The sequence below is a fragment of the Passer domesticus genome, chromosome 11 (assembly GCF_036417665.1).
Source record: "Passer domesticus isolate bPasDom1 chromosome 11, bPasDom1.hap1, whole genome shotgun sequence".
NCBI lineage: Eukaryota > Metazoa > Chordata > Aves > Passeriformes > Passeridae > Passer > Passer domesticus.
In genome coordinates, this window is record NC_087484.1 from 24662337 (window position 1) to 24676065 (window position 13729).

Genomic DNA, 13729 nt, shown 5'->3' on the forward strand with positions numbered 1-13729 from the left:
TTATTCTTTCAGAGCTGTCACCTGCATTGCAGTTTCTTTTTAACTTTCTTGCTGCTATAGAAATAATAATAATTTTAAAAAGGACATGGCACACTTGAAATGGTACTATGTTATATATATTAAAAAAACAGCCCTAAACCAAACAAAACCAATCCATGTAACACTTGTTACTTTTAGAATATTCTAGAAGTCTTTTCAGAGAGATACGCCCATAGGGTGAGGAGAAAAAAATCAATGCCCCACACAGAACTGACTCCAGGTAAGTTCTTAACCTCTAAAATAAACAGAGAAACCCCAAAACAACAAAACCAAAACACTCTCAACAAAGTAAAACCTACTTTAATTAAATTCATACATCATCCAACATTTCTATGCAGAACAACTGTTTAGTCAAAAAGTAAATATATATGTTTAATTCTCTTTCAAATGTCCACAAGAATCAAGAGCTACCAGTGCTCCTTGGAGAACAGGCAGTAGTTAAACCTCTCTTGCTGATGCTCAGGAACAGTTTGTTACATCTTTTAACCAGCAGTTCCCTATTGCACGTAACAAATTTGCTCTCCATTTAAGCACCTAAAAGCCTGGTACCTCACTAAATAAATTAAAACAAATCCAGTTTCTTCAGCAACCATCTTCAACATATATATCTCAGTAAAGCAACATTCCTGCAAGCTTTTAATAAATAGAGAGAGAAGATCAGTGACTGCATTGGTGTTCGGTGGAATGATCTTTCCCCATAAACTCTTGCTTCTCCAACCAGTTGGGGTTTTTGGTATGTATGCTTTAAAAATCACTTTGTTTTGTATATTTAATGAAAACATCTCTTACATAGGTCAGTACATTTCACAGGAAAGGACTGATCTGAGACAGGAATTTCAGTGTAAGGCTGGAGGAGCTTCTTGCTGGAACAAAATCAAATTATGCCTCTCTGGGAGCTGAAGGCAAAGCCCTAGAGGCTGAGTGGGAGACTGTAACCAATGAGGGATTCTCAGGCACGTTTGGAATTGGCCTAATTTTCCTCATTCTGAAGGGCTTCCTTTGTGTGTTAAGTCAGAGGAACAAAGCTGTGCAACCCTGGACATCTGGATGCTGCATCACATCTGTCAGGTCTCCCCCACCCTCCACAGCCCCACCCTTCCCTCAGCAGCAGCACAGACACGAAGCAGCTCCCTGCAGTACAGTGATACCATGGTTGTTATTTACAGTAGAATTAATGCATCTGTGCCAGTAGGGCAGAGGTCATAAGAAAAATATATACAATATGCTCATTTTTTAGCCAGATTAGGATATAAAATAAAAATTTACTCTTCAAGTCCTAACTTTAAACGAAGAACAGTTCTGTCAGAGGTCTTCAAACCTCCTGAGAATAAGTTAGAGCACATTACCCTAACATATAAAAACAAATATTTACACCTCCATGAAGTACCGAAGAATTTTTAAAAATGCCTAGTAGCTCTCAGCGTGCAAAGTCAGCAGGAACTGATTATCCAGGATGTTCACTAACTGTAGAGACAGTCTTGGAGTCAAGCATTCAGAAGCAGAGTGCAAAAGACTCAGGAATTATTTCGGTCCATTTGTTTTCACTGTTGTTTCCTTTCTTGTTTTGGATCATTTCATAGAATCACAGAATGTGCTGATCTGGAAGGGACCCATCAGGGTCAGACTCCAACTGCTGGCCCTGTGTGGGGCTCCCCAGGAACCACCCTGTGCCTGAGAGTGTTGTCCCAGAGCTTCCTGAAGTTTTGTTGGTCCATACCACAGAAACCCTTTACAAACACTTATCAAGGTAACCTTCAGCTTAGTGCAAATGCCAGAATCTCCTAGGACCTGTAATCCTTTCTGACAGTGTGAGCCATCCAGTTCACTTTAGTAGTCCAACTTTCCCGCAGAGCTTCATCAAACTTTTGCTTGAACTGTTTTAGTGCTTCTTCCTCACTCTTCCCTAAGGCCAGGGAGTCCTAAGGCAACAGGGAAACAAGTACTGTCAGGAATTTTAAAATGCACAGTTAAAGCCTCCTTTGCCTTTCAACACAAGCCACATGTGTTGATGTGTTTTGCTCTCCTTTGATACTTTTTGTGCTTACTACTCATTGAGCAATACATCGATTTGTTTAAATAATAAATCATCCCGGGTTTAAAGATAAAACTGAAAGAGAATGAAGCAAATAATTTTCACCTTTCCAGGTCTATGCTTGTGCACGAGCCAAGATGTAAAATACCCCTGAGGTTATTCCATTTAAGATGCACAGATACTGAACTTATCCTCTGAGCACTAGGCCTGACTACAGACCTTGTCCTATAGAGCTGAAAAACAAAACTTCAAGGACTGTGTGAAAATCTTCACGGAAATGAAAAACAATGAAAATGTATTAATCTTGGTCACATCATGGAAAAATGCTGAGTCCTGCTGAGCTGTAGCTCCTACTGTACCTTGAGATACTGGATGTCCTTGACAGAGGTGAGCTCTGGCAGCCCTGCAGTCAGCATCAGTGCAAAGAGGGTAATGAAGAGGTTGCCGTGCTTGCGCAGGATCAGGTAGGCTTCCTCACAGTACTGCCGGAACCTGTGCGGGGAGCAGGGAGCACAGCGGGGAGATCACACACTGGGCATGTCTGCAATGCCCTCTGCTTAACTGGTATCTGCAATCTGTTATCTGTCTGCCAAACACAGGCTGTGGAACACAGCACAGAGAGAGAGGTGCCTGCAGAACCTGTTTGTGCATTCCCACACACACATCCCATGTCTCCCCAGAGAGCCGCAGTACAAAACACTGCCAGCTGCTCTTCACAAAGAACAAAAGTGCCAGAGATGGTCCCACCTCCCTGAGAATTTGTTAGGTGAAATTCCCTGATGATCCCATAGGGTGGGCTACAGTGGAAAAGCCAAAGCTCTATTGCAATCCTTCTAATCTCTGTCATTTCAAATTCCTTCCGTGGTCAAAACTGAGCCAGCTTCCAGGGCTGGTGGATTACAAGCACGTGGCTCCTTGTGGCCAAGCATCCAAGCAAGACCATCACAGGGCAGCACAGTGAGCATGCCCTGGTGGACAGGAAGGGCAGGAGGGAGCCTCTTCCTAAGGCCAGTGCTTGAACAACAGTCTGGAGCCCAGAGCTGCTGCAGGCAGAGCTGAGCCCAGCAGAACCTGCCACCTCCTGCTGTGGGAGATCGACTGCAGAGCTGCAGCTTCTGGTTCTGAAGTCATCTGTGCATATTCCAGCTCAGGGAGAGCAGTAGATAGCCCTGTAAATGCATGTTGGCACACTTCCACACAAGTGCAAATGAGCAAACCAACCCCAGGTAGGTTCTGGTATGCTGGAAGTTATCTCAATTACAAATAGACCAAAGTAACACTCACCGACCAAATTTTTCAGTGTTCCCTGTTTTTCCTTGTTGAATAACATGAATGAAATCATAGGTAAGTATGAAAGGTACCCGTTCCCTTTTAATTCCAAACTTGGACTTGAAGTTTCCAAGAATATGCCCAAAATCTATATGAAAGAGCTAAAAAAAACCAAAACAAAAAAAAAAAACCCAAGTGAAAAATAATCTCTCCAGCAAAATGTGTCACTTTTCTAATATCTCTACAGGATGCAGGTATTAAGAACAGCTAACTCCTAATGTGACTCTCCAAAACCCATGGTTTCAACCCTTTGGGAGCATTTGGTTCTAAACCACTTCAAGATTTAAAGCCAGTAATAACATCCATACACTTCTGGGTGATCACTGCAGCAAAAGATTCTCTCAGGTTTAAGATGCTGCTGCCCCAGAGAGACAGCTTGGTGGCAGCATCAGACAAAAATGAGCCCAAGGATGAGCCCATGAGGCTGAACATCATCACATCCAAGGCCTTCCCACACAAGGACAGAGGCAAAGGGAGCAGAGCTGAGTTAATCTGAAGGACCCTGTGGAAGCTTCCCCATGTTAGAATTGAGGTTAAGGGCATTTCGGCTTTCTTCCAGGAAGTACAAACTTAAAAAGAGTACTGCAAAATGTCTGTAAAACTCTCAATTTTATAACCCTTGCTGATTTTCTAGGAAGAATAATTTCAATTAAATCAGACAAGTTACATTACAGGGTAACAATTAAGAAAGCACATGTCTAGGACCCAGGTTCTGAGTGCACAGCATTGTGCTGGTGCTGAGTTCCACACTGAGCATTTCTGCAGGGCTGAGCTGCACAGACTCACTATAGAGAAACCACACTGCTCCAAAATGCAGTTCATGGATTTTTAAGGGTGGTCTTTTGCAAAATACCCTAAGATCACTTTTATCCAATGAATCTGAACCACTATAAGGCCTCTTGGATGTTCTGTAAAAGCTCTGCAGAACAGCCTCTCTCCATGCAGAATTGCTGATGGACCAGGCTGTGCTCTGTCTTTCCCCCAACATTATATTTCCTTTCCTTGAAGCTCTCTCCAACCCTCAGTGAATCACAGACATCAGTTCTAACCATGTGTGCCTTTCTTTTCACCAAGGCACAAAAGAAATTACAAGTTCTCAAGAGAACACTTCCACACCAAGGTCACCAAAGGCATTCTACCTACAGAAGGAATTTTTACCTGCCCATTTTTCCTGACCATGATATTGTCACTGTGTCTGTCACCAATTCCCAGCACATATGTAGCTACACAGTAGCCAGCACAAGACAGAGTAAATTCTTCAATGGCTCGATCCAAGTCCTCTCTGTAACCACAGAGAAAATTGTATTAGTGCACACTGTTGGAATTCATGTCACACTTTGGTCTCAAAGAGAATTTTGCTTGTTTAAACCAGAAGTCCATTAGGATGCTGCAAAACCAGAATTACTTGAGAAAAAAATACTGTAAAGGTAGCTGTGGAGATCAAGCAGTATGGAAGGCAACATCAAGGCTTAAGACACATGTAGTTTCCTTGGGTTTGTTTGTGCTGCCAAATTTAAAATAACTTACTCAACAGCACACAGCCAAAATGCTGCAAATGCCAGGCCCAAGAGTACCACGAATCTCAGGCAGAATTTGACATGCTAGAAAAACACTTAGCAAGAAACCACACCTTCCTCCAGACTGAAAGAGAAACTTCAGAGGAATTTTGTAGCTTATACCATAGCTGAGAGAGTAAAGTAAAGAAATTACCCTAAATTGTATTCCTTCAGCCAGTTCAAGAGCGCGTCCTTGTTGAAGGCAGCAGCTGCAGCAACGTTGCTGCTGTTTAACTGAATGTCAGCAATGGTTTCTGAGCTAGAAACAGCCTCAATGAGGCCAGAGTGATCTCCAGTTGCTAAACAGCCATAGGGCAGTATCCTGCAAGGAAACACACAACCGCGTCAGAACCTAAAACTGTAAAATGCTTCTTTAGTGTATTCAATGTTTGCAGATGGCTGAATGCTCATGTGAACAGTAAACTCTCAAGGAGCAATACACAGGAATTACTTGTAAAGGTTAAAGACCAGCAATACATTTTAAACGTTCATTTTTCCTATTTTGTATATAGATACACAGAAGAGAGACACTTTAAAAAGCCTAATTTTTCCTTTTTACTGGAACCCAGTTTCTTGTAACTTCCCAGGACGAGCCACAGAGGGAGCCCTGTGCCTGCATTTGTGAATTCATGCCCGGACAGACCCTGACCTGCTCCAGTTCATTACCCATAAATTATTGCTGGAAATGCAGAAGAGCATCTTATCCTTTTCCACCATCTTCCTACTTCAAAGGAATATGCTAGAAGTCCTTCTTAATATTAACATAAATAATGTTTTCCAGCTCATACTAAACTGAAGCATAGAAACCTAATGGAAAACAGGAATACATCTCTAAACTGGCTTGGTACCTCAGAACACACCTGTACATTCACACACTGTGACCAGTGAAAATACCTCTTACCATGTCAGTGCATTACAGTGAGACACAGTTAAAGATAAAAATCAAGCAGAGATGTGCATAAATATATTTTCCCAATACACTTCCTCCCTCCAGTTGCTTAAAAAGCTAAACAGAATGGCAACACCCCATGAGATGGGAGCTCAGCATTTGCAAGGGAAATTTACAGCAAACTTTTCAAAGGCAATGCATCACAAATTGAGGTGTCTGCTCTTGTGCCAGGCAGCTCAGGCCAACAATATTATCTCAATTGTGGTCATGGTCCATGGCTAAGAGAACGAATACCAACTAAAATCTACACTGCAGTACACAGGTATAGACCAGCACTCACTGACTTACAGAGCTGTATAAAAGAACTGCAGGACATGAAAATTGATGTGTGTACTACCTTCAGATGTAGACACACACACACACATATATATGTATAAAGCTTCACTGCTGGTGAAGCTGTAATTAGTATTTAGATACAAAACTATATACATTCATATACATATAAACTTTAATATAAGATATTAAATTTAATAGCTACAAAGCATAACCACATCTCTTAACTGACACAGCCTATTATTCCAAGCCATGGAAGAAAAATAAATAAAATTCCTTACAAAATTAAACACAACCTTTTTGCCTTATAGCTATCAGAGAACTAAGCAGTTCTCCACCAAAGGGATAACATAACTGAAGTAAGTACTGATGCCTTGGAGTGGCTACCTAGAACAGAGGCTGGACAAGATTAAGAGAATAAAGTGGTTATTTATTAAAGACCTTCAATACCTACACCCTGGGCAGTCACAGCCTCCCAGAGGCTGCACCCAAGCTGGACAACGGGCACCAATTTTTCAGACAATTTTAAGTTTGGTCCATTTACACACCAGGGGTTAATCCTCCAATTACAGATTCAGCTAATAAAGTAATTTACCTCCAGTTTGCTCCCCCAATTCACTTTTGTTTATACTTTTGGGGCCTGAGACAGTAAAGTATCCTTGGATCTCAGGCCCAGAGGAATTGTTTTGTGTGAGCAAAATGTGAAGGCAGTAACTAACACTGTGTATGGAGTTATGCACTAATAGAGTACAGGATCTGAAAAATATGAAAGCTAAAATCCTAAGGCATCAGAAGCAGTGAAGATACAGACTGGGATTCTTCCCTACTGGCAACAAAGTGCACGGAAAACCTGAGGGTATTTCAAGAGCACTCAACTTCAAAACAACAGCAGAAGTGCAGGCTTGGAACCTTCTTCCCGTTTCTGTTCGGAGCCCTGCCCAGTCCCAGCCCTGTCCCCAGAGCAGAGCTCTCCAGGAGCTGGGATGGTGGCTTGGATTGCCTCTGGGCATGGGGAAGCTCTGCCCATCCTTATCACCGCAGCACAAATGGCAGCCAAGGCTGGCCAGGTTAAAGTGCACACTGGCCTCCTTCCATGGCACCGCAACCCACCCCGCTCGCGGCTGAGCCGGGCACACGGCCAACAACTTCCCCTTCAAAAGCAGGCAATGATGAAAGCCTGCAGCCCCTGGAGGGCTGTGTGCTTACAACTGCAGGAAAAAACATCCTTGTCAGAGAGACAGTTTGACAGGAGTCAAGTTAGGGACAAATCCTCTGGGCCCTTTCCATCTCATCCTGGTCTTTCTGACTTCAGCATCTGTCAGCAGGATATGCTCTCAGCTTTTTAAAGCCAGCAAAAGCCATGGCCAGATCAATACTGAAATCCTGGGGAGGACACAAAATTCTCTTCACTCATTTAAAACTCTTCTTTATTTCAAGTGTTTAATTCACCAAACCAGTACCCTTCCAAACACAAAATACTGGTGATTTATCAACACGTTCTCTGTAACTTCAGGTCCAACGGTTTAAAAATGATGACATGTTAAAGAGTTGTAACAAATACATTTTCCAGTATGTGTGTGAACTCTGATTTCACTCATACACAGCCATGTAACCTCAAATCTCACACATGTAAGGGAGATGAAAATGAAAACCTACTATAGACAGGCACTGAAACAAAAAAGTGTTTTGGAGAACGTCCTGCATCTGGTCAAAAAGTAGCCAAGTATTAAATACTTTTATGACAATTTACCACAGCAAAGATGACTTGGCATAGATCAAACTCCTCAAATTCATTATTTTCTGTTGCTGTTACTTTACTCATTTCTCCACTAACACAACTTTGATGCAATAACAGAGGTAAAGCAGCCCAAACACTTTCTGACACAAAGATTTTCCTGAGAAGTGCAACACCACAGACCCCACAGCATCCTTGGGAAGACAGATGTTGTACTCCTCTGCTGTGACATGTATTTGTAGTAGGCCATCTACTTCCTGCTCAGTGTTCAGGTACAAGTTTGTCTTAGAAATTAAGGTGTGGGGATTAACTAAAAAATATAGTTTTTGCTTTGTTCATTTCTCTCTGCTACTTGGATGATGTTTGAGGTAGACTGACCAAAGCAGACTCCTCTAAGTGTCAGTGTTTGTCTCAGTTCTGGTCTGTTCTGGGAAGCAGATCCACCCTACACCCCAGGCTTTCCTCAGCTGTGCCCACACAGAGAAAGCCCAGGATGAAGGATTTACAGGAGCATATAGTGCCACCCTCCTGCACACAAGTGTCCCCTCTGGTACAACCCCTGCCCTGTTTGTCACCCACAAGACAAATCAGCTGGCATTTAAATAAACAAGCAAACATTTCTCCTCCTTCAGCTCTCAAAAATCAATATATATTTGGTGTTCCTCTCTAGAGCTGAGAAATCCCACCAGGATTGTGCTTGCTTCAGACACAGACTGAGCTTAGGTTTCATTTTCAATCACTGCTAGAGAACTGAGTGTGGACTGCAGTGCAATTAGATGGGAACTGCTCCTGTCCCCAGCTCAGTGGTGCACTGGCTGCCATTTGATCCATGCCTCATGGAAGCTGAGCAATCTGCTTGTGACAAAACACGACTGATGGGGAGCAGCAGCAGCCAGAGCTGCTCTGACACTGGTGGCATGGGTGAAGCCCTGCTTTGACGTGGATGGAGTTACCAGACTCCACAGTGGATAGAAGTTGAAAAGTGCAAAATCCATTGTGCACCCACAAATGGAAATAACTTCAGGGAAACTAAGGATGATACAGGGCAACAAGCAATGACTGCACTCTTTGGTATGAGCACGTGGCACTGCATTTTCAAGAAGGTAGCTCTTTGACCATGTATTTTCAGCTGATACCATGCTTCTCACCCAAGCAAAAAGTAACCACTGAGTTCTGATGCACAAACATGGCAAAGAACTCAGTCCACCGCTGCTGGTTCATGGATTTTGCAGTTGTCTCTTCTTGAGAGAGATGTAGGCTATAAACACAGAGATGCCAAAGCCTCACCCTGCTGGCTGTGCCCTGATGCTCTGGGGTTCTGAGTGCTGTTTTGGCCAATTCTGTTCTCAAGGAAGGTCATTTCAGAGCCTTCTCTTGGCAAGTGCCCAATTACTCTCTTTGATAGACACTGAACTGTAACCCTGCCTCAGTCCCAGGATTTTATTTCATAATGGTAACTATGACAGGATGAATGGAAGGAAGATGCTCCCAGTTAAGCAAACAAATTGAAGAGGCCAAATATAGAACTTCAATTCTCACTAGGAACTTCCCCTTTCTACTTTTTTTTCTTCACACAGTTTTAAGAAAAATCTTGGACATCAGAGCTACTTTTTGGTTTTCTTTTGTTGCGTTTAAAAAAAAAAAACCTTAGTCAGGAAAAGCATATTTGATGACTCTCATCATTATTCCTGTTTGCTAGGCATGGTGTGTGGCCCAGGCTGGAACCACAAACAGCTTCTGGGGAATGCCTCATCTGGGATTCCACAGCTGCCAGAGGCTGTCCTTGCCCCCACATGCTGGATCAGCCTCCTCAAAGTCAATTTATAATGACATAAATAACCTAAGGTTTCCTCAAGTCAGTGTTCAACTTCACACACACTCAACCATCTCATCATAACTATATCTTTCCAGAAACAATTTGTAATTCACATTTCCACCTCTCCTTAAGCATTCTAAGTAACAAGCTGATAATTTTACTTACCTGTGCTGATGTTATGTGCCTTATATAGTTCCCACTACTATACTTGAACCATAAAAATTTGAAAAGAGCTCCAAGAATCTAAATTAAGTATTTCAGGCAATATTTAAATATAAGTACTTCTAGACTTTAAACAAAACTTAAACACAGAGGATTACAGCTCTTGAAACAGGCATACAAAATTTAATTTATGGCTAAAAATGGTTTCTAATAATATGACACCCAGTACCTTCTTTAGGACTACTTTCCTAAAGTGCAATTAGAATTTGTAAATTATGTTACCTAAAACTGGTTCATAAATTTGGGTGGAAAGGTTTCCCACGTACTAGAGGGCTGTGTGATAACACTGTACAATGACTGATACTGTTGCTCTTAGGAATACTCCAATATTAATTCAAAGAAGTCATGTTTACCTTATCAAGGATACAAAAGCCAGAAAGCTACTTTGCAAGAGACTTTGGAAGATACAAAGATATTTCCAGTTGGAAAAATGCATTCTGGCATCCAAGCAGTGTTTTACTAACAAGAGAAAGTGACTTCAGAGTTGCAGATGTTCCCAGGGGCTGTAAGTGCTGGTGTGAGCAGCAATGAAAGCTCTGCTCCCAGCAGGAAGGAGCAGAGGTAATGTTTCCCACAGCTGCTCACCTCAGCCATGACAGCTGGAGCCTCTGGGCACCCCGGCAGATGTGTAAGGGACAGTGGGGAAGGTGCTAAACCCAGGAAAGCTTTATTTCTCAAAGCAGACCCTCCACCCAAAGAAAGCAGCCCTCAGGAGCTCCTTACCGGAGATCCAGGCCAGCCTCTTTCCACAGAATGTCCATCAAGCGCAGAATCTGCAGCGTCAGCATGTCCTGCCGGAGATCTGCAACGAGAGTGACACCCCTGCTGCAACTCCTCAAACCTCCTCGAGCTCCCAAGGCCTTCAGAAAAACACACCTAAAAATACTCACTCAACCTAAGGGTTAAAGTGTGTTAATCACAATTACATCCTGACTGGCAGTGTCTATGCCTTGAGACTCAATCAGAAGATGCTGAATTTGTTCACCGATGTCAGAGCTATTCATGTTTACATTATGGCAATACAGAATAATACCAAATAACTCAAGTGCAAACATGCCAGTGAAGAAGGAAAAATGGAAAGTTTCTAGCTTTGCTTACCATCACCATTTTTAAAGATGATCCCTACAAGATCTCCTCCAAACATTTTGTTGTTGTACACTATCCAGAGAGGCTTCATTTTAGAATCCATATATCTACACTTCTCAACACTGGAAGAAAACATGACAGAAGTCTTAGTCAAATAGGAATAGTTGACCTGAAAAGATCTAAATGTGGTTCAGAACATAAGAGAGCAGGTAGACTTCCAGTCTGGAAGTACTTAATTGCTCTTTCTGCTTTCATTCTGCTGCTATATCACGAGCACTCACCAAGCCATGAACACATTTGTTACATGTGGAATGTATTTGATACTGACTGGTAAATGTATCTCTACTGCTTAAATCAAGCACCCTCATTTTCTGAGAAAATTGTTTTCTTCATATCCTTTCCCATTAATTTTTAGACTTTATATTTAAGTGCTGTGGAAAGTTTTGTGGCCTTTGTGCTTATTGTTAAAAACAGAAGCCAGGGATGCAGCTGAATTCACTTTTAGGCTTACATTTTAATATGTTTAGCCATGGTAATGCATTGACTAAGACAGTATTAAGTTTCATGGTGGATCACACAAATCTTCTAATTTAACTGATGCCTTAACCTCAGAAGATGCCCAGCAGAGCTTCTGTCACTACAGCAGAAGGTCCCTGTGGCAACATGTGCTGAACAATGCAGCCAGAGGAAGTTCAGACACAAATGTGTTCCTCCTCTACTGTTTCAATGCAAAGCCATGGTGAAATTGTGCTCATTCTTTACTTACTGCAGTTCTGAGAGTATAACAGAAGGATTCAGAGGAGACTGGAGGTCAGAAAGTGCTTCTCTGTAAGCATTTTGTTTCAAACACGTATGCATTGCATCTTTGCCTTTTGCTTTGCTTTGCTTCATGGCATTCAGCTTAATTAGACTATTTAAAGTCTTCATTTTATTGAGGGCTTCCACCTGAAAGAGATATTTTATCATTAAAAGTTATTGCTCTGATTTGAGATGTAACAATGTGAAATCCCATTTCACAACAAAACCAAGTATTAAATAATTCTACAACTTCATAAAAATGGAAATAATGGATGGAAATTAAGTTGCTCATGTTTCAGAAATACCATTTTCATAATTAACAGAGACACTGATGAGATGAAAGCTCCTAAGCTTTGAGTCACTTTTAAAAGCATGACTTAACATTTCCAAAAAAATGAATGAGGCATTTTAATGTATGACACATTAACACAAATTCCTTCTTCAAAGTACAATTTTTAGTTCCCTATTTCAACAAAGCACATAACATAGGTGCCCCCTAGGTACACAGAAGTAACAGAAATATTGATTATTTCATCCTCTAACAAACTGAGACATTGCTGGAGATGAGCTGTGGACGCAGATACTTCATTGTTCACATTAAGCTGCATCCAACAAGGAATGGCCATGTGACCAGTTGCAAACAATTTTCACATAACAAAGTATTAAATGTGTGTCATTAAAATCCTGCTTAAGTCAGGCGGAACACAAAAGCTTTAATTGGCTACAGTGTTCAGAATAGCATCTCAACTAAGCAAAGTTTTTGCCTTAGAAGTGTGTAAAAAGTCAAGGCAATTATTTGCAATAATACAGGCGGGTTTAACTCCTTTTCCCCCTTCTGTTTTGCAAAGTTTTTTGCTGTTACAAAATCTCTGAGGAAACTGGTGATGTAAATGTGTAACACTGAAAGAGCAGAGCCCTTTGATAGGGCTAGATAGCACACACAGCAAATACAACTTCTACACCTAAGCAACTTTTTGACCAAATAGTTCTAACAATCAGCTGTGCTTACACAGTAAGGTGCCGAGCAATACACAGATTCTGTAGCAAACAGCAGCAATGTAACAATTATGAAAGCTCTTTTCTATACAAGGAAGCTTCAGCCTGACTTACAAGGTGCTGAGTCAAAACTCACCCCTCCCACAGCCTGAACCCTGCCAGGCAGGATGCTGTGGAAATTGTATGGAGTTTGATTATAAAACTGGGCAGTGGAGAGCTGCCAGGTCAGCCATCTGTCAAAACCAAAAGGGCTCTGCTTTTCCACTATTCTAGGAGCTGTACAAACATCAGTGACAAGAGAACAAAATGGAACCTGTGTTGTACAAACAGGAACTTTTTGAAGTATTTCTACTTTGAATTTCTTCCGTGTTTGCACAGTTGGGAATTTTTTTGCCCCTTCTTTGATTGTACTGACATTTGCTTCCTGTAAAGTGCACAAAAACTTTACTGACCTTACATCTATTGCTTAAAGCATTTCGCCACCTACTCTTTTCATGATTTTGACAATGCTAATGAGCACACATGGAAGAGATGGTCTTTTCCATGTCCTGTGAGCTGCAGCAATAAAGAGCACAACAGAACATCCCAGCTCCAAATGCTCCCAAAGCAGTTTCAGTGCAGACAAACACCACCATCACTTACTCATCCACTGAGTGAATCTCTGTGGCCTGATATAGTAAATACTTTAACTCCAAAGAGAGATCATTTTTCAAATATTTTTAAGATCACAATCTAAATTCACTCACTAAAACCACATTAGATACTTCAAACATGATTTGTGTCTCTTAATGATATGGTGATACAATTATTAGTGCTTTCAAAAGCAAACCTCTTGTACTTATTAGGGTATTTAAAAGCAAACATATCTCTCCTTTGTTCTCTGTGTGTGTGTGTGTGT

General features: G+C 41.5%; 1 protein-coding gene across 1 annotated transcript in view; it reads right to left on the reverse strand.

The window, feature by feature from the left end:
• Positions 1–321: 321 nt before the first annotated feature.
• Positions 322–13729, reverse strand: part of PIK3CB (phosphatidylinositol-4,5-bisphosphate 3-kinase catalytic subunit beta) — an 86447-nt gene continuing 73039 nt past the window's right edge. The window contains exons 18-25 of the mRNA XM_064384794.1: positions 11804–11982; positions 11050–11159; positions 10675–10753; positions 5111–5278; positions 4559–4682; positions 3356–3501; positions 2431–2563; positions 322–1958 (exon numbers count right to left, since the gene is read on the reverse strand). Coding sequence (XP_064240864.1) covers positions 1821–1958; positions 2431–2563; positions 3356–3501; positions 4559–4682; positions 5111–5278; positions 10675–10753; positions 11050–11159; positions 11804–11982 — 1077 coding nt within the window. The 3' untranslated portion in view covers positions 322–1820. The remainder of the gene's footprint in view (positions 1959–2430; positions 2564–3355; positions 3502–4558; positions 4683–5110; positions 5279–10674; positions 10754–11049; positions 11160–11803; positions 11983–13729) is intronic.